General features: G+C 39.4%; 2 protein-coding genes across 3 annotated transcripts in view; both read left to right on the top strand.

The window, feature by feature from the left end:
• The first annotated feature begins 1304 nt into the window (after positions 1 to 1304).
• On the top strand, positions 1305 to 9336 carry coil (coilin p80). Of its 2 annotated transcripts, XM_084744856.1 has the most exons (7): positions 1499 to 1836; positions 2144 to 3128; positions 4868 to 4957; positions 6096 to 6143; positions 6295 to 6364; positions 6733 to 6821; positions 9116 to 9336. In XM_084744856.1, exons 1-7 carry the CDS (start codon positions 1586 to 1588, stop codon positions 9161 to 9163), a joined length of 1581 nt encoding a protein of 526 aa, XP_084600982.1. In that variant the 5' UTR covers positions 1499 to 1585; the 3' UTR covers positions 9164 to 9336. The 2 variants fall into 2 exon arrangements, with proteins under 2 accessions (XP_084600981.1, XP_084600982.1); XM_084744855.1 differs by lacking the exons at positions 6096 to 6143; positions 6295 to 6364; positions 6733 to 6821; positions 9116 to 9336 and adding an exon at positions 1305 to 1410 and having other exon boundaries at positions 1516 to 1836; positions 4868 to 5242.
• A 1976-nt stretch (positions 9337 to 11312) lies between these two features.
• rab11fip4a (RAB11 family interacting protein 4 (class II) a) overlaps positions 11313 to 27647 on the top strand; it is a 33290-nt gene continuing 16955 nt past the window's right edge. Inside the window, exons 1-3 of the mRNA XM_084743446.1 lie at positions 11313 to 11581; positions 26150 to 26237; positions 26881 to 26969. Of these exons, the coding sequence (XP_084599572.1) occupies positions 11429 to 11581; positions 26150 to 26237; positions 26881 to 26969 (330 nt within the window). The 5' untranslated portion in view covers positions 11313 to 11428. The remainder of the gene's footprint in view (positions 11582 to 26149; positions 26238 to 26880; positions 26970 to 27647) is intronic.

Consider the following 27647-nt stretch of genomic DNA (forward strand, 5'->3'; position numbering starts at 1 on the left):
TATTAACAATAAGTACAAGACTGTACTTATATGTATATATCCATTTATCCATATAGATTTATATAATTGCTTTTGATTACCTTGTTATTCTGTTTTATTCTGAAGTCCTCCTATCGTCATATTGATGCAGCTCTTGAGAGGACTCTTGATGAAAATGTTCTAAATTTGGTTTGGAGTCGGCCCATGTCTTTTTGTGAATGTGGAGTTTCCTTAATAATGAAATTAACTGAGCAACAACAATAAAAAATCTAAATTTTAAAAACTACATTTTTCCTTCTCACTGACTTCAAACACTGAAATGTCTTTATCTGGAAATTCAACTGTTTGTCCAGTTTCATCATCATCATCTAACAATACCCTAATACACATTTTAACTATTCACTGCAGAGCATTCACTGCTCTCAACATGTGTCTGTATGAATCTTCTCTCCTTCTTATCTTTGGACCTGCAGACAGAAGAATCTCGCTGCATGGAGAGGTTCACATCTCTTAGGATTAATTGTTACTGCCTCCCTGCCAACAGAGGGCAGTGTTGTAAAAGAGTTGGACCTAAACGCATGTGACCCAGACTTCCGGTTAAAAATGGGTCCTTTAAAGTAAAAGCCCGAAAGGATTAAAGTACTATAGATTTGAATAATATTAAAAAATGGACTTGTTTATTTATTTATTTATTCATTTTCCATTTTATGAAATGTATCACAAAATGTTATGATATGGTGCATTTATTCATTTGAAGTAAATTATCATAAGTTGTTACCCAACTAATGGCTTTATTATAATTGATAAATTGTTTTTCAAAAGGTCAGTTGTAAGTAATTAGATAAGTAAGTAGGTAAGTAATTAATTAAGGCTATAAAGAATTCCTTGTGGAACTGAGAAAAATTCCTGATGTTCATCGTCTCTATGTCTGTGAATATTCTCATTCATCCAGGTCACGGTATTCGTGTTTGTAGTAGGCAACTGGACTTGATAGAGTTCTTGAAAACGTTTCGCCTCTCATCCAAGAGGTTTCTTCAGTTCTGCCTGACTGGTTTGGGAGTTCGGGTATTAAACCTAAAGGGGTGTGAATGAAGTGCACTCCCCAGGCAGTTGGATACCCACCTGAAATCATGTGACCCTAACAAGTCACATGACAGCAGAGTCCTTAACGACTTCATTCACACCTCCCCCCAAGTGAAACTCATGAGTCACACAATGGAGGGGTGGGCACATGAGTCACATGCCCCCCTAGGTGCTAACGACCCCTTTAGGTTTAATACCTGAACTCCCAAACCAGTCAGGCAGAACAGAACTGAAGAAGCCTCTTGGATGAGAGGTGAAACGTCTTCAAGAACTCTATCAAGTCCAGTTGCCTACTACAAACTTTGATACGAATTCATCGTCTCTACTTCGTAAAAATGTAGTTAAAATGTCAGTAATGTTCTCAGTTTAACATAGATCATCGTGTTTAATGTCGATAACATTCGAGTTATCCGCTTTTTGTTCAGACTGATGATTTTTGACGCTCTTATTTAGAAAAGTCGGACCGGAAACACGCTTCCTGCTGCCGGTGTGTTTTGGCTTCAGCTTTGGTGTGGTGACCGTCATGGCTGCTCACGGTAACAACTTCATCCGCGTGCGCCTGTACTTTGACTACCCGCCGCCGGCTGTGGCAGACTGCCGCATGTGCTGGTTGCTCGTGGACCTAAACACGTGTCGCGTGGTGGCGGATCTGGAGAGCGTCATCAGAGACAAGTTTGACTTCAGCCGCGGGAGCATCATCAGTCTATTCATAGAGGACTGCTACCTGCCGCACACAGAGAGCGTGTACGTGGTGCGGGACAACGACAGCGTCAGGTACGTCTGCCTTTATTTCTGCTCGTGGTCAGTGATGATGTAGTCCACCCTGTAAGATTCAGGGGCCACAGTGACACGCATGGAGTTGTGCTTCTGTGTCCTTTGTCCTTTGGGGTTCCCATGTTTAACCTATTTATCCACCACAACCTTCCTACATACACTTTGTCGCTCTAACGTAGGGGCTGGGTGTGAATAGCCAAGTCGATGCTCTGTGACTATTTCTACCTGTGTGCAAATCCACTCCATTTCCTGCATGTAGCAGGCTCAGTGTCTCCAAAGTTCTTCACCTTCAGTCTTTATTTTCCAGGGTGAAAGTGGACTGTCTGCCTCAGGTGAATGGAAACAGCAGCCATGCAGTTACACCAAATAAAAACTGCAGAAAGAGACAGAGACCCACAGAGGAGGACGGTCCAGGAGAAAACGGAGTGAGTGTGGAAAGGAAGAAAAAAAAGAAGAAGAAAGGGAGCGAGGATATCCCTGAGAGGGATGACAAGCAGACTTCAGGTGATGAGAGCAGTAAGAAGTCACAAGGAAAGCACGCAAAGAAGAAGGAGACGAAGAAGAAGAAAAGAAAGAAGGTGGAAGAAAATGGCCCTGCTGTCACCCCCAAACCAGCGGCCTCTACCAAAACCACTCCAGTGAGGGTTAAAAGTAACAAGAAGCCCCCAGTGGCACAAGCAGAAACAAAGGCTGTCTCCTCTTCCAGCAGCAGCAGCAGTGAGGAGGATGAAGCTCCCAAAAAAACAGCTGTCCAGAAACCTGCACCCAAAACACCCACTGCTGCTTGCAAGGCTCCTCCAACCACCAAACCCACCCACACAAAACCTCCCCCTCCTCCATCGTCCTCCTCAGAGTCCTCTGATGATGATGATGAGGCCACCAGTGTAAAAACCCCGCCAAAAAACAAACCTTTAACATCCACAACCCTCAAAGGAAGAGTAAGTGATAACTCCAAAACTCAGACGACAAACTGTGCACAGAACCAGGCTGCGAGCACAGCGGCGCCTCCTCAGGACAAAATCACAGAGCCGTGTACCTCAAGCAGCGAAGAGGAAATCGAGCTGGTCATCCACCGGCCGATGCAGCAGCCCGGCTGCGGCCTGGGCGGTCACACGCCCTGGAGAGGCCACGGCCGAGGAAGAATCATGCGCGGTGGCCCTGGACAGAGGGGGAGGCGTGAAGGTAGAGGGGGCTTCAGAGGGCACAATGGCAGCTTTGAGTTCAGCTATGATGGAGCCAAGGAACCGTCCTACCAGACTGACTCACTGACCAACATGTCAGTGGTCCTCCAGGTCTGTCTGCATCTGTGTGTCTGTGATTTTCACTAGAAATTAGGATCATTCCAGCTAGTGAGAAAAAATTCTGGTGATTGATGACACAGGCGGGGGAAAAAGTTTTGCCTGGTGGTTTTTGTTTTGTTTTGTTAGGATCATTTTTCTAAATGTTTGTTGTGATAGGCATTTTGGTCACAAGAGGCTAAAGTGAAAACAGAAAGCCTAAGTCATGGCCCTTCTGGTGTGGTCCCACTGGATCTACATTTGGAAAAAATATGAACAGTAGTCTATGATGAGAATGAAATTATTATTTTTTATTCCATTTGAAGTGTGCCATGAATTATCCCTATGTTCATCAATTTAAAAAGATTACATGACATGAAAATCTCAATTTGTGGTACAGTATATATGTACCTTGTATTTAGAGTGCATGAAGAAATGAAAACTCCCCTTTAAGAAACCTGAATTCTTTAAGTCTTGTTTAGAACAAGGGTAGTGGTGCACTCTTGTGGCCAAAATAAGTATTACAACAACAAACACTTGAAAAAAAATCCTTTTTCACCTTGCAGAAGGTTTTTACCCTCTTCTTAAACGTAGATTATCCTGCCAAAATGTTCACCTGTTTTAAAGGCACACTTCACCCACAAATAAAAATTCAGTCATTATCTACTCACCCTCATGCGAATTGAAGGTTGGGTTTTGTTTTTCATTCCACAAAACACTGCTGGAGTTTCACAGGGAAGCCGTGTTGCAGAATCTCCCAACCAGTGGAAGTGAATGGTGACCAGTTTTCAAATGGAAAAAAACAACTGAACAAATGAAACAACAAATGAAAAACAAAACATAAAATGCCTCCATACTGCCCATCTGGTGTAATCCAAGTCTCCTAAAGTCCTGACATGCCAAGCTGACTTGAACAATGTCATTTACACCATATTTTTTATCCTGACTCGTCACTGTAGACCCTTAGCTTGGAGCCACGTTCACGTGCACATGCACACTGTCTGGGCTGGGTGTGTGTGGTGTGACGGTGTCCTAATGGCATGTTGGGTCTTTAGGAGACTTGGATTATGCCAGACAAGCAGTATGGAGGCATTTTATGCTTTTTTTTTCAGTTGTTTTTTTAATTTGAAAACTGGTCACCATTCACTTCCATTGTTTGGAGATTCTGCAACAGTGTGAACAGTTTCCTGTGAAACAGCAGCAGTGTATTGTGGACTAAAGAAAATCAAAACAGACTTTCAGTCAGCATGATGATGAGTAGATAATGACTGTCTAAATTTTAATTTTTGGGGTGAACTATCCCTTTAAGTCATAAACAGAGGACAAAAAATAAGTAAGACATAGACACATAGAAAATAAATCACCAGATTTTTTTTCCTCTCATGCCTTCTGTAGGATAATATAATTTTGCAGTAACAACACTCAGATCAGTGTTTTAAGTTGCATTAACCTCTGACACTAAGGCCGGAGATATACTTGCTGTTTAACCATGTGTTTGCGTTCGCGTATGCATAGCGTTAATTTCTGGGGACGCGCACTACCACTGCTCCAAATGGACGCAGGATACGCGAGGCAGCCATGAAGCGTAGGGGTGCGTATGCAAACGCGTAGTTAAAAGCAAGTGTATCTCCTGCATAACTGTATGTCTGAGATCACAGTCGTGTCTTCAACTTGGTTGTTGTATTACCAGTCTGGTATGAAATACTGAGTATAAAAAGGCATTAATAACCTCCTGTATGTGTCTCTGTATGTAGAATGGAGTAGAAAGTGCTCCCAAACCAGACTACAGCTCTATGCCCCTGCTAGCTGCCCCTCCACAGGTGGGGCAAAAGATTGCCTTCAAGGTAAGTTCAGTCTTGTCTCGTTAGCTCCTGTGTCTCTGCTCTGTTATTGATCCAGCCTTTAACCTACAATGAAGCAACACACAGGATCTGGCTTTGCACTTTAATTTTATGGGACATTCCAGAATTAGTGGGCATTTTCTGTCCTACACACAGGGTTGCCAGGTCTGTGTCAAAGCCTGTCCAACAGCCTGTAAAACCGGCACCAGAGGGCAGAGAGCAGAGGCGCATTGTATTTGTGTGTGTTTATGTGGGCATGTGTGGGATGTGTGCCAGGTCTGTGTGCACAAGTGCTTAACTCAAGTCATTTTGGTAGAATTTAGGTAGAAATTAATTATTTGATTTAAAATAAATTTCACACATTGCAATTATTTTGACTGAAATATGATATGTGACAGGATCAGTGGAAATGATCAGTTTTCCATTTCAAGTTTCATGTTCTCTAAATAAAAAACTGTTAAAATCATGATGATGTGATATTTATTGAGGTCTGACACAAACAAACATGTTTTCTTACATCTGGAGAACAAGATTTTTAGGCCAGGCCATCTCTGCAGCACTACACTGCCTCATTATAATGATGTTTTGTCATACGTTTTTGCCTTTTTCAAAACATTGTGATTTGGTTCTGGTTCTGTGATTTGGATATTGCCATTGCGATTAATTGCACAGCCCTGATATTGATGCATTTTATTATAATGATATTGATTTGAGTAAACTTTGATGCACTTTACAGAGGTTGATGATGCACTTTATTTTATTATTTGTATTTTAAGCTGCTGCAGTTTTGTTTATGAATATGACTGAGATGCAACAATAAATTAATCTGAAGTTGGAAATTTCAACTGGGAAATTCTGATGTCCTGTGTTGTCTTGAACGCAGCATAACTTTGCACCACTTGTGATATTTATCCAAGAATGTCACCACAGACACCCAGTTTGTAATACTGCAAATGCAAGACCTTTTGTCAGCAGGTCATGGGCTCCATCACTATAGTGTGTTACCCTGTTCTGCTTCCATTTACATGAAAATCTTTGAGAATATTACTTTAAATCAGTGCACAGTCTTTTGTGAAAGCATGTAACTGAACTTTGAGTCTTGCCGTAGGCTTCATTTCCATTTCTTTGTGTGTGTTCACAGTTGCTGGAACTAACTGAGAACTACACACCAGAGGTATCGGAGTATAAGGTGAGTGTACTCATCTCTGCTGCAGTAATCTCAAATGTCAGCCAAAGCTTCGACTGTTGATCTCATGTTACGGGAGATAGTGTCAGAATGAAACTGTAGATTGATTCATACCAGAGTCACTGCTGACCAACCGTGTTGCTGCACATTTTAGGAGGGAAAGATTGTGAGCTTCGACCACAGCACCAGACAGATTGAGCTGGAGCTACACAGTGCATCTCAGGGTAAGGATCATCTCACCACTGACACAACTGCCTGCTTCAAAGTCGATACATCAAGATGTAAAAGATTGGTTTGCCTTTAAATATGAGCTGAAAAATTTCTCTTAAGAGTCAGAAAACTCTGCACAGTGGAGAGGTGGAATCACTGGTACTGAAAAACAACACTGTAAACCAGTGATATACAGTATTATGGTTATTATGGGTTAGAGGGGAAAACTCCTTTAGAAGAATTGTGTGCAGGGAAAGTCATGGAAGTGGACTGTTCCTGAGTGGAAATCATTGAGTTTTAAATGCAGTTTACAGATTGTTAAGTATTTTCCAACATGTTCGTCACATTTGTGATTACTCCTAACCAGCTGCTTCTCCCTCAGCTCCTGCAGAGCCTGGAAAGTTCGACCTGGTCTATCAGAACCCAGATGGCACTGAGAGAGTGGAGTATGCAGTGTCCAGAAGCTCCCGGGTAAGATTTAGCATATAGCTACTATTTTATGAATAATAACACAAAGTGCGTGCGTGTGTGCATGATGTCCATGCGTGCGTGATGTGTGTGTTCTAACTCTGTCCAAAGTTCAAAAATACACCTCATAGAGGAGGTTGTTTATTGGAAATATTTCAAACTATTTTAGATGAACAACAGTTAGTCTAATAGGAGAAATATGTTTCCATGTACCTGAGTGGCATTTTTTGTAACCCTTTTTTTTTGTTGCCGAGGTCAACTAATGTCTCATGGGGTTCATATGGTGGCCATCTTGAATTGATATCCATCGGTACGGCGAGAAATGCTGATTTTCATGAGTGACTTTCATACAATATTGACACCAATCAAATAGAAAGATTGTTGATATGGTAAAAACAGTCTCTTAATTGATGGAAAAATGGAAAACAACACATTTTAAGCTTTATATGGACTTTCATTCCATATTCTTAGACTTTCAAACCATATTCTCTGACTTATATTCCTTATCCTGTGGTGAAATCCATATAATAACTTTGCAAATGGTATAGAAGAATAAACTAGCTTCATCTGGCTACTGCAGAAAAGTCAAAGACCTTTTCATTTGATTCCTGGTGTCAATATTATATGAAAAAGTGATTTCATTGGTCTTTGTATGTTGTTTGGTTCAGGAGTTCTGAAAGTTTGCATTTTTCACCATTCACCCTTGACATCAATTCAAGATGGCTGCCATATGAACCCCATGGGACGTCACCTGACCTCTGCAACAGCAAAAATTCTTAACTTGGCACCATTAGGATTCTAAAAAAAACAGGAAAGCATGGTGAGATTTGAGGAGGACAAGAACATCACGCTGGCAGGGTGTTAGGCTGGAAAAAAAACACTTTTATTTTCAGTGTCTCAGAAATAAATAAATAAAACAAAAGACTTAGCAATATAACTTTGTACTCAGTTCAAAATGTTGTGGTGCTGCTCTTCTTAAACCAGTCCCTTCTCTCTCTCACTGCTCTCACATATACTGCAGCGTGAGATCCCACCCTGCAACTTTAGACTGGCCTATCAGGTCAGCACTGCAAGAGGGAGAGCTAACAACAAATATTCATTGTTTTTCTCAGCTTGATCATACCAGCAAAGGGCTATTTTTAGAGCTGCAACAATTATTGTGTTTGAGTATTTTTTCATTTTTTCTTTACTCCTCTCTGACAGTAAACTGAATATTTTTGGGTTGAAAGTAAAACAAGACATTTGAATACGTCACCATAGGCTTTGGGAAACACTGATTGACATTTTTCGCTATTTTCTGACATTTTAAAACAAACAACTATCTCAACTGCCCAGTTAATCTACTATGAAAATAATCATTAGTTGCAGCCCTAGCTATTGTTATAGTTCACCCCAAAAAATCCAGTCATTATGCACTCACCTTCATGCTGATTTTGTTAGTCCACAAAACTGCTGGAGTTTCACAGGAAAACAGTGTTGTAGAATCTCCTAAACAATGGAAGTGAATGGTGACCAGTTTTCAAACATAAAAAACAACAGAATAGAAACATAAGATGCCTCCATACTGCGCGTACTACTCCTAAAGACCCAACATGCCAAGTTGACTTGAAAGACATCTTTAAGAAATCTTTAGCTTGGAGCCACGTTCACATACACACTGTCTGAACTGTGTGTGTGGTGTGACAGTGTGCAAACAACATGTTGGGATTTAAGGAGACTTGGATTACGCCAGACAAGCAGTATGGAGGCATTTTACACTTTTATTCTGTTATTTTATACATTTGAAGACTGGTCACCATTGACTTCAGTCGTGTGGGAGATTCTGCAACACTGTTTTTCGTTGGACTGAAAAACTAAACCTGACCTTCATGAGGGTGAGTAGATAATGACTGAATTTTCATTTTTGGGTGAACTATCCCTTTAGGCACCAGTACCAGATGGCCTCCACAAACTCTGATAGCTTATTTATTTGACTACAGCATGAATAAATTAAACTAAATTAAATATATTCTTATATATAATATTATATATTGTTATACATAAACATCTGTCTACAGTGAAGTACAGTTGTTTGAATCTCTCAATTGATGCTGAAACTATAAATCAAATAAAGAAAACAAAGAAAATGGTGATAAACTGTCCACCTTTCTTAACAAAAAAGGGTTTAGAAAATAGTTAGTGGCGGAACTGGAGGAGTTGTTGTTACTGAGGTGCTGTAAATGTAAATATCCATACCGATCTTGTTTTAATCTCAGAGTAATCCTAATTTAAAATAATGTCTTTGTGTCCTCCCACAGGTGACAGAACGGTGGGACTCTCTGCTGGAACCGAGGCTGATCATTTAAATCTGTGAACTTCCCCCAGTCTGGCATGATGAGTTTTCCCACTACAGCACCAAAGTTAAACTGGGAGTCACTTCTTTACATTGCATATGACAGCTAAGAGATATGATCATGGATGATTATATTCTCTTCTCTGTGCTGTGAGAAAAGTGCAGGTGTCTGCAGTGAAAATGTTGGGGTTGGATATGAAATGCTGTCTTAATGTGAGTGATTGTTTCCAGGACCTGGACATAATGGTTGTATGTTTTATACAATGATGTGACTGTAAATATCAGCCTTGTATTAAACTGTTTTCTAATAAAACACTGAATCCCCTGCTCTGTCTGTATTAGTCCATTTTATGGAAGCCCAGTTCTGCCAGTCCAATAAGAAAATGGTTGGACTGGCAGGAATTCATGAGACAGAAAAGAGTGATATAGGTCAAGATTATGAGATACTTGAGTGAAAGTGTTCAGTTCCTTTATCAAAGGTGCATTTTTAACTTTTTATGTCAAAATTATGATACCAATTTTGAAATAAGTCCAAATTTTTAGTTACCACAAATAACATTGATTCAGTAGATCATCAGAATAGATGTAGATTAATTCGATAGTTAATTAATAATAGATTTATGTTTGCAGCTGTAAGTGTTTTATGTTTGTTGTTAGGTTTATTAGCTTGTTCAGCTGTTCCTTCCTTTGTTTTACAGAATTTATTGATTGATTGATTTAAAGACAAAAAATGTTGAAGTTTCCACCCAATGAATCATTTTTTCACTATGATAATGAATTGACAGCTGTGTGTGAACTGTGCATGGTAGGATATCTGTCTTTATCTTAAAACTGTAGTACTACTAATAATCCCCCTTTTTTACTAAATGTTTCTGTAATCTGAATCTTTTTATAACTAACTTTTTCACGTAATTTCAATTTATTATCTCACAATTTCTACGTTTCATCCCATAATTCTGACTTTTTTTCTCAGAATTTCTACATTTTATTGCATAACTATGACTTTACATCTCAGTTTAGATTTTATATCTAATAATTCTGACTTTCCGTGGGGATGTTTTTTTCTATCACTGACGGAAATGGGCCTCCACAGTAACTGGAGTGGAGCTGAAGACAGCTTTAATAAACAGCTGCAAGGGCATTTCAGGTCGTGAAGGCAGCCGTTTTATTTTGGAGGAAAGCAGGAGGCCGGTGGTGACACACTTTGGGTACGTCCCAGGTATCGCGGCTACATGCGAGAGCAGCCTTCACGATCTTTTAACCAGCCGACTCACCCCTTTATTTACTGATTGGACGCTGAAGAAGCTCATCATACTGATAACATATTACATTTAAGTTTATGACTTTCACGTTAAATATTTTATTTGTTTTCTGATTCACCATCCAGTTAAAGGTCTGTTGATTGCTGGTCTGTGATGCTCAGGTTTAGTTAATCTGCAGATCTGATGGACCGGTTCATAAAAATGAATTGTATGATTAATAGCTGATGGATCGTGGAAGCGTCTCTCCTCCAGGAGAGGGGCGGTGCGCAATTGCGCACTTGGCACAAGAGCTGCGCGCAGGGAAACGTTTGTGTCAGCTTCTCTGATCAGTAAAATAAATCATGAAAGATAACACTCAGACGTAAATACACCACGCAGTAAAGAACTCACCCACTCGCTCTGTCCTTCAATCTGAGACAATAAAAGGTTCTGGTGGAGGCATTATGGGAATTATGATTTTAACTAAAGTCAGAGAGAAGAGAAACTTTTTACATTTTTGATGATGAATCAGAATCAGAATATTAATAAACACAGGTGCAAATGATGAATAAATAATATGAAGTCATTCTGCCTCTGATCAGTGCAAATACAGACTGCAGGTTGTTTTTTATGTGCAGGTGTTTGTTGGTGCTCTTATAACAGATTTCCTCGGCTCCTTTCGTCGCGTCGTTTCCTCGCGTCTCTCCATGAGTCCTCGGTGGGAGGGACTAAGACGTAAGGAAAGGACGTAAGTGAAGATGCAATTTAAGAGACCTGGGACGAACTCCTGGATTATTAATCAGCAGCTGGTTCGTGACGCAATGCCTCGTGCCCCCGTCGTACATCATCGTCCTTTTCCGTCACTCGCGCCTGCCTCCTGAACGAGCGGTGCTGCTGCTGATGTCACAGCGGCACCAGTCGGTCTGACGGCGGAGCTGAGGACAGGGACGACGATGGCGACCGTCAAACCGGTGTTTTAACAGCCAATTTGTTTGGGGGGGGGAAATAAATCTCCCGTCGACGAAGCCTGCTCTACAATGGAAGGACATGTTTTTCCAGACCAAACGCAGCTCTTGCAGTTTCTGAAGAGACTCAAGGAGGTTTTCGACGTGTGTGACGAGGATGCTGACGGCTTCATCCGGGTGGAGCATTTGGTGGACCTCGGTCTTCAGTTCGGTCAAGGAGACGAGGTGAGACTGAGGCTGGATACCTACAGGCAGACAGCTCCTTCTTTACATGCGTATGTTCTGTAATAAACCAGCTGTGGTCGCTCAACCATCCTTTAGGTAAGATATTTAGTAACAAGTGGTGGCTCCTGGACCTCATGAGCTCGTGACACCAACAGACACACAACCTGTCCTGACCTGTGTGTTTAATGTCACAGGTGTGATAGAGGTGATAGCATTCTTAGCTAGCAGCTGGACTACTGTGCTGCTGCAGAATTGTGATTTTTGCTTGTAATATATAGGCCTAAATGCATATTTTATTTTATTTTTGTATGGGGTCCTAAAAAACACTGGTAACGCTATGTTACATTTTAATTTAATTTCAGAATAAAAAAAAATAAAAGAGGATAAGCCCCGTGAGATGCTCCGACTCGTTTTCAAGGGGTCCTCAGGCAAAAACATGGGCATCAACAAATATTTAAATACACAAGTAAAAAAAAATACATAAGTAATAGAAATAAGTTAAAGGGATAGTTCACCCAAAAATGAAAATTCAGTCGTCATCTACTCACCCTCATGCTGATTGAATGTCAGGCTTCAATTTAACAGGAGTTTCACAGTAAAACAGCACTGCAGTATCTCCCAGACAATGGAAGTGAATGGCGACCAAACAGAAAAGAACAACTAAAAAAAGAATATAAAATGTCTCCGTGCTCCACATGAGCGTGGCTCCAAGCTAAGGATATACAGTGAAGATTCAGGCTAAAAACATGGTGTAAATGACGTCTTTCAAGTCAACTTGGCATGTTGGGGCTTTAGGAGACTTGGATTACACCAGACAAGCAGTATGGAGGCATTTTATGTTTTGTTTTTCATTTGTTTGTGGACTAAAAAACTAAACCTGACATTCGGTCTGCATGAGGGTGAATAGATAATGACTGAATTTTCATTTTTGGGTGAACTTTCCCTTTAAGTAATCCAACAAGACAAAAGAAGACATATTAGCATCAACAAGGACATACAGATAAGGGCTCTCTGGTCATCACAAACCACACCTACATCTGTTACAAGTGTCATCTAAATAAAAAGAACAAGAACTAAAATAAATAAATAAATGAACAAATCAGTAGAGCTGCAATGATTAATTGATTCTTAATTGATTATTAAATTAATTGACAACTAGTTTGACAATTGATTAATCAGTTTGAGTAATGAAAAAGAAAAAGTCAAAATTGTCTGATTTCAGCTTCTTAGATGTGAATATTTTCTGGTTTCTTTGTTTCTCTCTGACAGTAAACTGAACATCTTTGGACTGTTTGCAAAACAAGACATTTGAAGACACCAAAGAACTATTAATTGATTAACCTAGAAAATAATCAACTGATTTATTAACTAGAAAAATAATTGGTAGTCCTATAGCCCTACAGACCAGATAACATTATATCAGAAATACATAATTATACACTAAACAAACAAAACAAGAAAAAATGCATTTAAGACAAACAAGCAAGGAAGCCTTGAAGTCATGAAAGGAAGAAACTGATAAGAGTGAAACAGGCAAATTATTTCAGTCTGATGGTGCTTTAAACCTGAAAGCTTGTCTCCCAGTTTCTTCAAAGATTTGGTATTAGCATTCATTTTCTATATTCCCATTGTAAAAGTGTAACTATTGCTTACATTTTGCCATGTTTAAAGTGTTAAGTTTATGCTAACACACTTTAAAAGTCTAGTGTGCAGTTGGCAGAATATGGCAGAACTGGAATATAATATTCATATGCCCTATGTTTAATAGGGCTGCACAATTAATTGCAATATTATTGAAATCACAATTTGGTCAGTGCAATATCCAAATCACATAAAATGTGTGAGAAAACATCATTATAATGGAGTACTGTAGTGCTGCAGAGATGCCGTGGCCTAAAAATCTTTATCTTCTGATAAAAAAATAAAAGCTTTGTTTGGTACAGATCCAACAAATATCACATCATCACACTTTAAATATTTTTTTTCTGTAGAAATGAAAATTGTGATGCAGAAATGATCATTCCCATTAATTGCATCACATACTGCGATAGGCGGTAATAATCACCTGAAAATGAGAATAACTGTGTTTTCCTTAGAATGGGTCCTTCCTCTCTACAGAGGGTATGGGTCCTCACAGAGGCTGCCTGTTGCACTGCCCTGTTTCTATAGGAGCTCAGAATGGACAAACTAAAGACTGGTTGTAGATACAGACTTTGACATTTTGCTTGAGTTTCACGGCTACTGTAAGGTTGTCCCACATACTTGCAAGCTTACCACTAGATGCCACTAAATTCTACACACTGCTCCTTTAACTTAAAAATACTAATGGTCTTTTGCCAGTCAGCCATTTGGTGATGTTTTTTACACTACAAAGTTGAATTAAGCTGAATTCTCATTGGCTTGTTGTAGTTATATCAGAGCACATGGAACAAGATGAAGAGGGCAGAACATTCCCAACATTATTTTGTGACCTCTAGTGATGGGCAATATATCAATATTATATTGATATCGTGATATGAGACTAGATACTGAATTAGAATTTATATACTCTTGACATATTGTGATATGACATAACTGTTGTCTTTCCCTGGTATTAAATACTGCATCATATTAAAGTGAAGTCATTTTACTACTATTTGCATCCACCCACCTAGTCATTATATCCACATTGCTGATGATTATTTATCAAAAATGTTTTTATATTTTTTGAAAGCACCAGGTCATTCCTACAATATTGTTGTAATATTGATAAATATTGATATTAAGATATTTGGCTAAAAATATTGTTTGATTTTTGTCTGTATTGCCCAGCCCTAAAGTTATTTTATTTTAGACAAATTATCTATATTGAGAACCTAAAAATACAGAAATATTAAATCAGCCAGATTGCTCAGACCACCTAATATAAAGCAATAGTCCCTTGTTTTGCAAGCTGCATGTATGTTATGAACAGCTCAGTCAAAGACAGGGCTACATAATATGGTAAATAAAGTCATATTGTGATTATTTGACTGAAATTGTGATTGTAATATGTGATACAATTAGAGGGAATGATAATTTTTGCGCAACAGTTTCTTTTTTACTGAACAACAGCAACAACAAAAAAACTCTTAAAAGTTATTTCTTATGTGGGTCGTCATCTTGTGATGTCCTTAGATTCATCAGTTCTCCAGACACCACATCACTGTGGCTCTGTGCTCGTGCTGATGCAGCAAGCCAAAAATACCTTGCCGTATGTCCATGTTGCCACTCTAACGCTTGACTCAACGTCATTCTGAGAGCTTTAGCACCAGCTGCACAAATACCACAGTACTACACCTGGGGCACAGTGCTGTTGTAGATTCTTAATGCTAAACTCTCACTTTGAAATGTGCCCTTTTTGGGCCTGACAGTGCTGGCAGCCTTAGGTTCAGGACCATGGAGAGGGCTCTGCCAATCCCAGCTTCAGCATCCGCCCTGGCCCACCTGGAACCAGCAGGGTGACTCTACTCTTGATTTAGATTGCTGACCCCATGGTCCTGCACTGTTCTGTTATATTAAAATGTCTTAATATTTGGAGCCAAATGCTGTATCTATCCTCATTACTGTGAAAGTTGTGGCTGGCTGCTGTGTTTGGAGTGATGTCTGGAAAGGGCTGATTCCAAAAATGACTGCACAGTGTCTCTGCCCAGTTTATCAGTGTTCAAGTGAAAGTCTTTGTATTGAACTGTAGACACATGTGTCGGATTAAACTGTGAATGGTGACAGGAGATGGTTCAGACTTGGTCTGCTCCACAGTGTGTGAGTGTGTGTATGCCAACACTTTCCCCAAATTTCATTAATTTTAGTATGCTATGAAATTCAGTCAGCAGAGATGTGGTCAGAATAAGTAATCCATGTGATTATTTTTTGGTCAAAGTTACACTATTGTTGTGTGGAGTAGGGATGTTCCTGGCGACTAATTTCCCTGTCGATTAAACGCCAAATTTAATTTAGACTAGTCGACTAGTCTAACACTAAGAAAACACTCAGTTAAAATTTAGTAGAATTTATTAATTTATAATGTTAAACACTGTCTGAAAAAAATACTGTGTGTATTAAGAGCCATTTGAAGTCGTTAATCTCAGTCTACAATCACCAAATCATACTTTAAATGCCGCTGAAATGCGCGCTACTTTGCACTGTGCAATACAAACATTACACATTAATGTACAAAATATGACAACAACTCACTAAACGCTTCACCTTTTCAGACCGAAGAGGGTCACAGTATCTGCAGGTAAAGAACCCAGAGCTAACGTTAGCTGCCAGCCTGACACACAGTGTGGCTAACGTTAGCAGCTGGTAGTAGCAGCAGCAGCTCCGCCTGCAGGTTTATGTCTGTGTCTGTGCTTAATATGGTCACGTTTCTCCAGTCAAGTGAATATATATCAGCTTATTCTGTCACAGTCTACATTCATCTGTCCAACTTTGCTGATATAAATATCCGGGGTTGCCAGGGCGATAGGTTCATAAGCGCTGGGCGAGAGGGGCTGCTGTCTGACAGAGCCGCAGCCCCGACTAGTGGCACTTTTACTACATAAAATCTTAGAGGCAACAGATAACTGGCATCATGCATGAATGAAATATTGATAAATATTTTAAATGACTAGTATTTCTGGTGCCAACTAGTGTGGGTGGGGACATTTAATCGGATAGTCGACTAATCACGCGCACCCCTAGTGTGGAGTAGGTGAGGTCTCAAAGTGTTGTTTCTGCCAACACTTAAGTTTAAAGAATGCATGGGTGTTTGTCACTGGGTGTTGAATCAGCCATGAATGCACCACCAGAAAGAGTTTTCAACAGAGTGCTGCAGGAATGACTCCTAAAGCCCAGAAATGAGATAGTGCGCTTGCATGTTCAGTTCTCTTATCTCAAAGTCAGTGAATGGGGTTTTGGTTAGATGCCTGAAATGAGGTCTGTGGGCTGAAGAGATTTTCACGTTTTGCCCTACAACATAAAATACAGTAGTAAGTAACTCACTCATGAATGTGGAAGCTGTTACGCACAAATTTTTCTATTTTTTGGAGCTGTCCTCCCCTGTGTTTTTGTCAAGAACACTTGATTTGCAAAACTCTCATGAGATTTGTACTGATTGCTCTCACACTCTTTCACGGGTCTGGGGTACCCTTCTAGACACAACCCTCTCTGTGTCACTGTCTCTCATAAACTAAAAATAAACTCAAAATGTGTCGTGTATTTTTTGGGCGGCTAATTGATTAATTATTTTAATAATCAATGACAAATTGACTCTCAAAATAGTCGTTAGTTGCAGCCCTAATACCCATCACAAACAGATTTCAAGCTGTCCGTACGTTACTGAAAAAGTTAAAACCAGTGGCTGCTGGGAAGAATTAAAAATCTTAAAGGGATACCCCAAAATGAAAATTCTGTCATTATCTGCTCACCCTTGTGTTGATTGAAGGTGGGGTTTAGTTTTTTAGTCCACAAAACACTGCTGGAGTTTCACAGGAAATCAGTGTTGCAGAATCTCCCAAACAATGGAAGTGAATGGTGACCAGTTTTCAAACATAAAAAAACAGCAGAATAAAACCATAAAATGCCTCCATACTGCTCGTCTGGTGTAATCCAAGTTTCCTAAAGCCCCAGCATGCCAAGGTGACAAAAAAGTAATTATTACACCATGTTTTTATCCTGAATCTTCACTGTAGATCCTTAGCTAGGAGCCAAGTTTATGTGCACATGCACACCGTCTGAAGTGTGTTGTGCTGTGACAGTGTGCAAACGGCATGTTTGGACTTTAGGAGACTTGGATTACACCAGACAAACAGTATGGAGGCATTTAATGTTTTTTTCCCCAGTTGTTTTTTATGTAGAAACTGCTCATCGTTAACTTTTAACTGAATTCTCATTTATTGTGAACTATCCCTTTAAAACACATGGTAGTTATTGGGAATGCTGAGCAATAATGTTTGCTAAAATAAGCACTTCATTTAAAGTCATGGTTCCAGAGGAGGGATGGACTAGCCTCCTTTAAATTCAGTCATTCATTTATTCAATACATCCATTCAGTTACCATCCACTTCCTCAGGTACATTGTCATCCCTGTGTTTGGATAGTTCTGTTTGGTCACACCAGCTTATTTGGAGACTGCTGTGTGAAACATGAGGAGAAAGAAATAGAAACCAGTGGAGAAATGGGAATGAGTAGTGGAGGAGGCAGATTAAATCCTGACTGCACTCAGTATCACAGATAAATGATATCTCACAGAGAGAGTAGATTTTTCTTTAAGCTGTCATGGCGGCTGAACACCCTGAACACATCACTAAAAATAACTCAGTCGTACTCAGAGGAAGCTACTTCTTCATCTTCCTCCTCCTCTCACGCGGCTCCTCTCATCTCTGTGTTCTTTGTCACCATAGCAACGTGAGCTTCACGAGGAGTCTACGAGCGGATTGGTCGGTTATTAAGTAATGAAATGATCCGCCTAGCTGCTGAAAACAGCCTATGAGATGATGCTCACTGCAGCACTCCTGTATTTACATTTGTTTCATTTGGAAAACAACCTTTCTTATTACACATCCATAAACATACACATCTGTGGTGATTAGTTCACTGCAGTGAGCATCAGATGTTTCATACAGTATAAAAAACATCTTTATTCGTCATGTTAATCTTGCAACCACACTGCTTTTCACATACTGCACACATGCACACATACACTCTTGGGATTATTGCAGCACAGTACACATGTAATATTTATCATAGCACATACTGTATAATGGATTTCTTTCTGTATTTGTTCAGTATTGTGTATACAGTACACAATTTTGTTCTTGTTTTCCTTGAACGACCAAACTATTTTGCTCATTTTAGACTTACAATTTGTGCTTTCTTGTATTTAACAATTACTCGTATGTATTATAACCTTACAGCATTTTCCAAAGTATGCAACATTCATTATCTTAGAGTTTAAATGTGTTTTGCTTACAGGCACTCATTGGTTTCCATTTATTTCAATATACTACAAAAAGCTGTAGAGCTGCAATGCTAACTGTGTATTTAATGAGTATTTTTTTAAGAAAAAAGTCAAATTTCTGAATTCAGCTTCTTAAATGTGAATAACTTTTGGTTTCTTTACTCCTCCTTGTGAGAAGCCAAACAACTACAAACTGATTAATTGCAAAAATATTCCACTGATTTCTTGATTAGTTGTTTGTTCTATAAAATGTCAGAAATGGCAAAAAAGTTGATCACTGTTTCAAAAAGCCAAAGATGACGTCCTCATATGTCACAACCTAAAGATATTCAGTTTACTTTCATAAATGAGTAAAGAAACCTGAAAACATTCACATTTAGGAAGCCGGAGTCAGAGGTTTTTGACACTTTTTTTTTTTCAGAAAAAATACTCAAAATGATTAGTTGATTATCAAAATAGTTGACAGTTAATTCAATGACCAATTAATAATCGATTTTTCGATAAATTGTTGCAGCTCTAATGAAAATAATTGTGAGTTGCCCTAAAAAGAAAATATTTGAAATTTGCTCAAGATAAGCAGTCCATCACACCATAAATATATATTGTTTTCCTTCTGCCTAAATGACCTGATCATTGTGTAGTAACACAGTTAAAGTTGTATTTACAGGTGATTAAAAAGCCCACTGCTGACTAGTGACAGACCAATTAATCTGTTGGCTGAATAATCTGGACAAATATCTGGCATTTTGACACGCAGAAAAATAAAAATGTCTGCAGACACATCTGCAGGGAGCCTTGGCAATGTGGCTGCTGTGAAGGTTAGTTTTTGTACTATACCATCTTGGTGTAAACGTTTTACCTAAATTTCCTCAGTCACTGTTGGGGAATTTACCAGTTTTAGGTATCATACTCAGGCCTTTAGGTCATTGGGAGACCTGCACTAAATTTCTCCTTGAGACAGTAGATGCAGCTGTCCCTTTTGGGGAAAACGAGTCAGTCCCTGATAGTGTTGCTATGGCAGCCAAGGTCGGGGATGTGTCTTTTGTCTCTCTGTATGAAGCAGACTTAACTGTTTCACAGACACTGAATTGGAGTAAAGGCTGCCGATCTGTGTTCTCAGACTTTGTTCATTCATACTTCCCTTGTTTTGGATTTGCAGACTGATAGACTAAATCTGTCTGGGTAGATGTGTTGGGTCTGGCCTTATTTGGGGATAGATTATTTATGGTTTAAAGACTATCCCAGAGGCCTGAAACTCCAGAATTGAAAGGAACATCAGGGTGTAGTGACTATTCTTCCATTCTCCTTGCCCAGGTTTCATTAAACTAAGTTTCAGTGTAAGACATATTTGACTCCTGTGGACTCTCCTTTTGATTTATAGGCAAAATATAAAATTTAAAAAAATTAACGCATTTCTCCCATTTGAAATGACAGCAAATCTAATCTAAAACTGTTACAGGCTAGTGTTAAAAATGTATTATGTAATGCAGTTGAATGACATTGTTTCCAACACGCTGTACTCTTAACCGAGCATATTAACTCAGTGGATGAAAACATCAAGTTCACTCGGAAGGATGTCAAAATCAACAGGTTGCCCTTTTTGGATTGTGAAGTTCATATTGGAGACAACAGAAGCCTCCACATTGGGGTGTACAGAAAACCCACGCACACTGACCAGTACCTACTTTTTGACTCACACCATCCACTGGAACATAAACTGGGGGTTATCAGAACTCTACAACACAGAGCTGATAATGTTCCCACCAGCCGACAGGCCAGAGAAAAAGAGCACAAACACCGGAGGGAGGCCCTAAAAACCTGTGGTTATCCCAACTGGTCTTTTGCAAAAATCGCGGCTAATTCCAGGAGGAAAAATGACTTTTTGGTGGAGGAAGTAAAGAAGGACAGACGGAATAACATTGTCATTCCATATGGGTCAGGTTTATCTGAGAAACTCAGAAGGGTCTTCAACAAACATAACATTCCAGTGCATTTCAAGCCTGGTAACACCCTCAGACAAAGGTTGGTACACCCTAAAGACCGCACTCCTCATACCCAGAAGAACAATCTGGTGTATGCTGTCCAATGCAGCGAGGAATGCTCCAGCCTTTACATTGGGGAAACAAAACAAAAACTAAGTATGCGCATGGCACAACACAGACGAGCTAACTCTTCAGGTCAAGACTCGGCTGTCTACCTGCACCTCAAAGAGACAACACACTCTTTTGAGGATAAAAATGTACATATTCTTGACAGAGAAGACAGATGGTTTGAAAGAGGAGTAAGGGAAGCCATCTATGTCAAAGTTGAGAAGCCATCCCTGAACAGAGGGGGAGGTCTACGACACCACCTATCCCCAACCTACAATGCTGTCCTTTCATCCCTTCCCAAAAGATTCAATAGTTTAGCCTCTAAAGCTAACAACACAGTCCAGCCACACCTGGCTCTAGGTGCCTCCAACGACCATCGTTAGAACAGAATGGAACACTAACGAGTGAGACCCCCCCCCCACGACTGTCGTTGGCTCACTGGGGTTTCACCCCACTCAACCCTAACGACTGTCGTTACGCCTCACAATAGGGAGTGAAACCATTTCTGGTCTGGAGGCGGCCTCTCTTAGAGGATAAATATTTGAATCCAACTACTGTTCATCAGACTAGAGCTATCCTATCTTGTCTGATGAGCATGAACTGATGAAGCCTGCTCGGATGAGAGGCGAAACGTCTTCCAAGACAATTTTTACCAGTCCAGTTGCAATCGATTCAATGCCCTAAGATAACTATGACCTGGATGAATGAGAATATTCACAGGCATAGAACAATAGAAAAGAAGGTAAAAATACAAATGCAACCTCTGTGTAAGAGCCTCGGATATATAATAATGTTTAGATTCGGTGACGCTGGTTTCTGCCTGTCTGACATTAAAGAGTCTGACACAGAGCAGCATTAGCTTTAGGCACAGCATGTTGACATTTGCATTAAGCCTATGTGATGATGATGTGACACTGAGCTGTGGGATGTGTGTGTGTGTGTGTGTGTGTGTGTGTGTGTGTGTGTGTGAGACAACATTTGTCAGACAGTATGTGGCTCTGTAGTCACCAGAGTAGTTCCACAGCATAAACTGTGCTCTCAGTAGGCCATTTTGATCTGCTTATCCAGACTTAGAAACTTGCTCCCATCAAAGCTAATGTCGACATCAAAGCCTGTGTCCAATTGGTATGCCTGTCAGAGTTGTAGCCATAATCTTCTGATGTGTGACAGTTATTTATTTCAAACAAAGGAAATGTTACATCAGCTGTGTTTGGAGGGTAGTTGATGAAGGGGCAGAAATAAGCTGCCTGGAGGGGAGGCTGAACACCACTGTCAGCAGTGCTCCAAGCACCGAGGACATGTAGGCAAATACATCTTACTTTTGCCTCATTTCCACTGCATGGTACAGCTCTGCTTGGCTCAACTGGAACAACTGGAACTGTGACAATAACCACATTACTGCAATACCGCAGTCACGTGATCATTACCATCATCACCACAAATTTTATTTTGAGGGGTCAATCTCATGTTGAGATCAACACATCAGTCCATTAACACATCTATGAATCAGCACTGTCTCACACAAGTCAGGAACACAGCCTCTGATTGGTTGACAGACTCATCCCAAAGCATGTTGGGATTACCTGTGGGCAGCTAACAACATGCTAACAACAACAACAACAACAACAGCAACAGCAACAACAACAACAACACTTTTTAACTTTAGAAAATGGATAAATGACTACAAAATAGGACTGAATGATTTTGAAAAAGTATCTAACTGCAACTATTTTGACTGATATGCGATATGATTGCTGGAATGCTAGTTTTTACATCATTACTCTCATGTCATTGTTACAAACAAACAAACAAAGATGTTTCTTAAGTCTGTAAAAATATGATGTGTAGGTCAGGACACTTCTGCAGCATGGTGATATTTAATTTAAAATGGTAGTTTGAAAAACATTTTGTATTTGATACATATTGTGCCTCCTGCATCTTGAAAATTGCTGGAGGTCATGTTGTGATTTTAGTAAAATTTCAATTAATTGTTCAGCCCTGTTGGGCTCTGACCTTTAACCTTAGGTAGCTGCACCTGGCTTCTCTGGTTTGCTTGCTAATCATGGTAACTAGCTACATCTGGCTTCTCCTGTGGGCTGGGCATCACCACCACTGCTATGTATAGCACCACCCCCCTGAATTAACGGGACTGGTTCGGTAGGTTTATGACATCATATACCCATGAGAGTGCCTTTGCTCACTGCAGTTTCAAAGCTAGAAATGCTCAGAAATTGTGTTTACTGCTTATTTCTCTCCTGATATGTCTTGTAACACATGAAAAACACCATATGGCCATGGTAACAAGGTTAAAAACAGGATTTTCACTGGAGGGGTCTTTAAAAGTAGTGTTTTGTGGACTAAAAACCTAAGCCCAACCTTCAGTCAGTATAAGGGTGGCTAGATAATGACTGAACTCTAATTTTTGAGTGAACCATCCCTTTAATTACAGTCATGTGAGTAGTTGTAATTTGTTACTTTCCACCTCTGGAAACACCAACTGAATGCTAACAACTAAAACAAGCTACCTGAATGTGCATTTACAGTGAGTTCAGTGAGTTAATGTCACCAGTGCAGGAAATCCATTCAGGTGTTCAGACAACATCCCTGAACTAACTTATTAGATGAGAAGTTCATTCTTGTTAAAGCACTGTAATCAATATTTTCATGTGAACAAAGATGACAAAAGTGATTATGTGCGTAATGAAAAATGTTGCTCATGGTTGCAAACCCACAAGAATGATCACCCAAGTTAGTCTATGTGACATATTCTTGTATACTGTATATGTCTGTGTTTATAAAGTCAGTGTGTTCATAACGTGTTCCACTGCCCCCAAGTGGTCAAAAAGATCTGCTGCTGATTTAAGATGACATCAAACATCATCAAACTCACTTGATGTTAACAGTTGGATTGAAAAAGAAGCAATTGAACTATTGACCTGTTTTTAACTTCATAATTTAGATTCACACAAATTGCTGTTGTTTATAGCACTCCATCACTTGAAGTGTTACATGGTGGTTAGTCATGTTAACACTTCAATCAAACCAATATTCAATTCTGCCATTCACAGTAAGCAGCTTGTTAGTGTGTGTGTGAAACCTGCTGACTGACTGTGTGATTCACTCTCATCTTTTTTCACACCTCTGTACTTCCTTCTATCTCTACTTTTCTGTGATGATTATTTTTATGCTTCTCTCTGCTCCTCTTCCTCATTCACACTTTAAAACCTGTTTGATTAAATGTATGTATGATGTAGGATGTATTTTCACTGATATCTACAGTAAATGTGATTCATCACTATAGATATATACAGTCTGCATTTGGACTAATTGAATCAACAATGTATCCATAGCGAAGAAGCAAATGAAATTCTATTTTTGCATAACTTTAGAATTAGCTGCAGCTCCTGCTGTGATGATTTGTGTTCAGCTACAAAAACTGGAATCCTCTTGAATTTGAATGATTATTATATAACAGATGCTTCTTATGTAAAGATGTCTTGAACAGACTCCTGCCCTTTGGCTGTTTGTTGCAGGAACAGCACAAAATACCAGGTTTACATTTTCTTATCAGGCATATTGAATGTGATGTTTAGGATGATTGATTTATAGGTCATTTAAACCATATTACTCAATGAATCAATACACCTAACCTATGAAACTTTACAGCATTGATTTCTCTGTCCTGTGATTAGGTTCAGCCAGTCACAACAATGACATCAACAGCAACGTGGTGGTGAATCATCATAGCTGATGATGTCTCACAGCAGCTTGTACTGTTTGGTAAAGTCCATAAAAACTACATTAAGTAAGCACCGCAGACTCTGTTAGCAGTAAAATCAGTCTTTATTATTGGCAGTTTTTATTGTCCCACTGAGGAAACTTGGCTTGAAGTGGTCCATGAAGGTGCACACGTGCTGTTCAGTGGGTGCACCATTGCGTACAATAGCCTGTGTAGGTGCTGACTGCCAGTAGTAGCAGCCGACATATAAACAGCTGTTTGTTTGAAATCACCAAGACATACTCAAACTGAATCACTGCCGGTTTGTCCTTCTGTGTTGCAAAAATAAAAAAATGAATCAATCTGCTATCAGATAAAGACGTGAAATATAACAGATTATTTTTATAGGTTAAATTTAAGACTTTTTAATGACAGTGTTGAATTAGGTTGGATTATGCTGTAAAAACTAATCTTAATATGTGAAAATATAGGCATTGTCTTCTGAGTAAATATGTATTGTCATTTCAAGATTGTAAGTAAAGCAAAGTGACAATAACTGTTTGAGTTAAAAACATCCCTCCAAACACGTTTATTAGCAAAAACCTAAATAACCTGTAACACAGTAGCGGAGACACTGGAATTCAACTATTGCAATTGGAGTGAATTTTAGACCATCAGAGCATTCAGTCAGTAAATATTCAATTCAGTTCATAACAGAGTTACCTCTGGGCACTTTTCAAATCAAGCAGTTCTAGACCGGACTCTTTATAAACCCAAATGTTCACACCAAGAACAAGCACTGTGGAAGGAAAAATTTAAGACTATTTAATATTTTGTAAGGTCTTTTATTAGTAAATGTGAATTTAAGACATTTTAAGACTTTAAGGAGATGTAGCCACCTGATTTTATGAGTGTGCTCCGCATGTTATCCAATATTAAAGTATATGTGTTTAATATGTCAGACCTTACATCTTTATATGTTTCATAGGCTATGCCGTGCTGTCAGAGAATAAGCAATATGCTGCTGAGGAAATATAGCCTTGATTGAGGAGAAAAAAAGACATTTGGTATTGTTTATTTTTAGGACTAATCGATTAATTTCCCAGTATGACTCACAGGATGTACACTGAAGGTATAAGCCTGCCATTTGTCAACTGTATTAGGCAGCATCTGCTTTCTGTATGTTACTGTTTTCAAAATTCATGTTACTATAGTAAACAACAACAACCTCAGACAGCGCTACCAACCTACATGCTATAAATAAAATAAAAAAGTTACCGTAACCCTAACCTAGTTGCTAGCAGTAGGAGCATAAATAAGCAAGCAGCTGCTATCTTTTCTTTTGCAAGGATAAATTCATTTTAATACCCGGGCTCGCTTCTCCACATGCAAACAAGTTCCACCTTGACACTATTTTGCAGGCCCAGCTTCACTGCATCCTGGGTTTTGCACCACCCAAGACAATTTTGATTGATTTAAAGAAATACAAACAAGCCAGAGCAGAATGATATTAAGTGGAGGCAGACCTTTCTCCTCCAGCAATGACACAGTGCTGTGGAGACAGGTCTGTCTATGCAAGACTATATGGGGACCATGGATGTCTGGGTAAAATTTCATGGCTATCAATCCAATAATTGTTAAGTTATTTCAGTCTGAACCAAGGAGATTTACTCACACAGCTCAAATGTGTCTGCTTTTCTGCTGAATGTTTTGAGATACAGGGTGTCATTCATTGTCCATATTGTAAAGATCTCTGAGGCGAATAGGGGATTTGTGTTTTGACTGACCTCTGTCCCTTGCAGGTAAAGAAGTTGACCAGGTACCTGGATCCTAACGCTCATGGGAAAATCAACTTCAAAGACTTCTGCCACGGGGTGTTCGCCATCAAAGGTAGGACATGTAGTTGATTTGTTGTTGTTGTTGTTGTTGTTTTGTTTTTCGTTTGTTTATCATCTATTTCATTGGCCCATTTGTGATCAGATCATCTGCATGTTTAAGTACAGACTTGAAAATCTACTCCTAAAAGTACGGGTACCCAAAAAAATCTACTTAATCACAATAATTTGAATATTTGTAATTAGCTACTTCCACCGCTGTTTACATATACGTCACTGCTCATTGGGTTACACCTGTGGCACATCCATCAAACAAGCCCATTGCACACTGGTGCGCACTGTTTTGAGGAAATATGCCATTGAAGTGTAGAAAAAATGGTGCGAACCATTTCCATATTGAAAGTGCCCCATGTGAGGACACTGTCATATGCCAATTCAATAGACATCGCCCAATCCAAGTGGCCTCTGGTGGTATATACTGTGCACAACAGTACTTCACCTCACTACAGCATCTCTGGATCAGTTTATTAAAAAAGCAGAATCTGTATGTTTAATGGTATTAAATAACATATCTTCAGTGTTTCTAAATACCCTGGTATACTGTTATACCTTGATACTAGCCAAGCCTAGCAACACAACAGAAGGAGACTGTATTATATGTGTTCTTTCTTTCTTTCTTTCTTGCTCCCTCTTGCCAGGTTGTGAAGAGATACTGAAGATGGCTGTGGGTCCTCGTGGTGTTACCTCCAACCAGCCATCTGTTACTGACAATGGTTACATTTACCAGGTACAGTCTTTTGCACTCTGATGATGAAGTTTTGAGGTTATTTTCTGACTTACGGATGAATATATACTCAATAAGATCATAGTTGAGTCATGCATTTTCAGTGTCCATATTAAAAGCCAAACTGTGGCTCATATTTAGCAAGACCACCCTCAAAGACTGGGCTTGGCACTTCATAGTTAGAGATGAGGGGATTACAAAGCAGAAGTGCTGATGCCTTTTCATCTTTGTACATTCATTTAAAAAAATAGCAAGTTTGACTTAAGAAGCAGCTGTGTCATAATGTTCCATCCATCTTTCCACCTTACACCTCTTACCTAAACATGGGTTACAGTGGCAATAGACTAAGGTCTTCCAAGGTAAGTTTTAATTTCCATGACTGTTTTTGTTATCATTCTTTTTTTTTTCTTGAAGAACTTGGGTTACATACAGTAGAGCTGCCCTGTTTAGAGACAGTAAAAAACATTTGAGTTGAAGTTTACCTTTCTAACATTACATCTATTTTTTCATTTTTATAAATATTCAACATACCATAAATTGCTGTGTGTACTGTGTTGCAGTGCACGACTGCTTATGTCCCCTCTACAGCTCAGCTCAATGGAACAGTTGCTTAGCAACAAGATAGAGAGGGAGAGAGAGAATTAGAGAGACGGAGGTGTGGCTTTGTCTCGGCTGAAGCAT

Source organism: Lutjanus erythropterus, chromosome 19 (assembly GCF_056507025.1).
Source record: "Lutjanus erythropterus isolate fLutEry1 chromosome 19, fLutEry1.hap2, whole genome shotgun sequence".
NCBI lineage: Eukaryota > Metazoa > Chordata > Actinopteri > Lutjaniformes > Lutjanidae > Lutjanus > Lutjanus erythropterus.

Bases quoted from the DNA above. Each gene is read 5' to 3' on its own strand.
- coil (XM_084744856.1), top strand. From the start codon at position 1,586: ATGGCTGCTCACGGTAACAACTTCATCCGCGTGCGCCTGTACTTTGAC. The intron at 3,129-4,867 runs GTCTGTCTGCAT...CTCTGTATGTAG, and splicing joins ACATGTCAGTGGTCCTCCAG to AATGGAGTAGAAAGTGCTCC. The intron at 6,822-9,115 runs GTAAGATTTAGC...GTCCTCCCACAG, and splicing joins CAGTGTCCAGAAGCTCCCGG to GTGACAGAACGGTGGGACTC.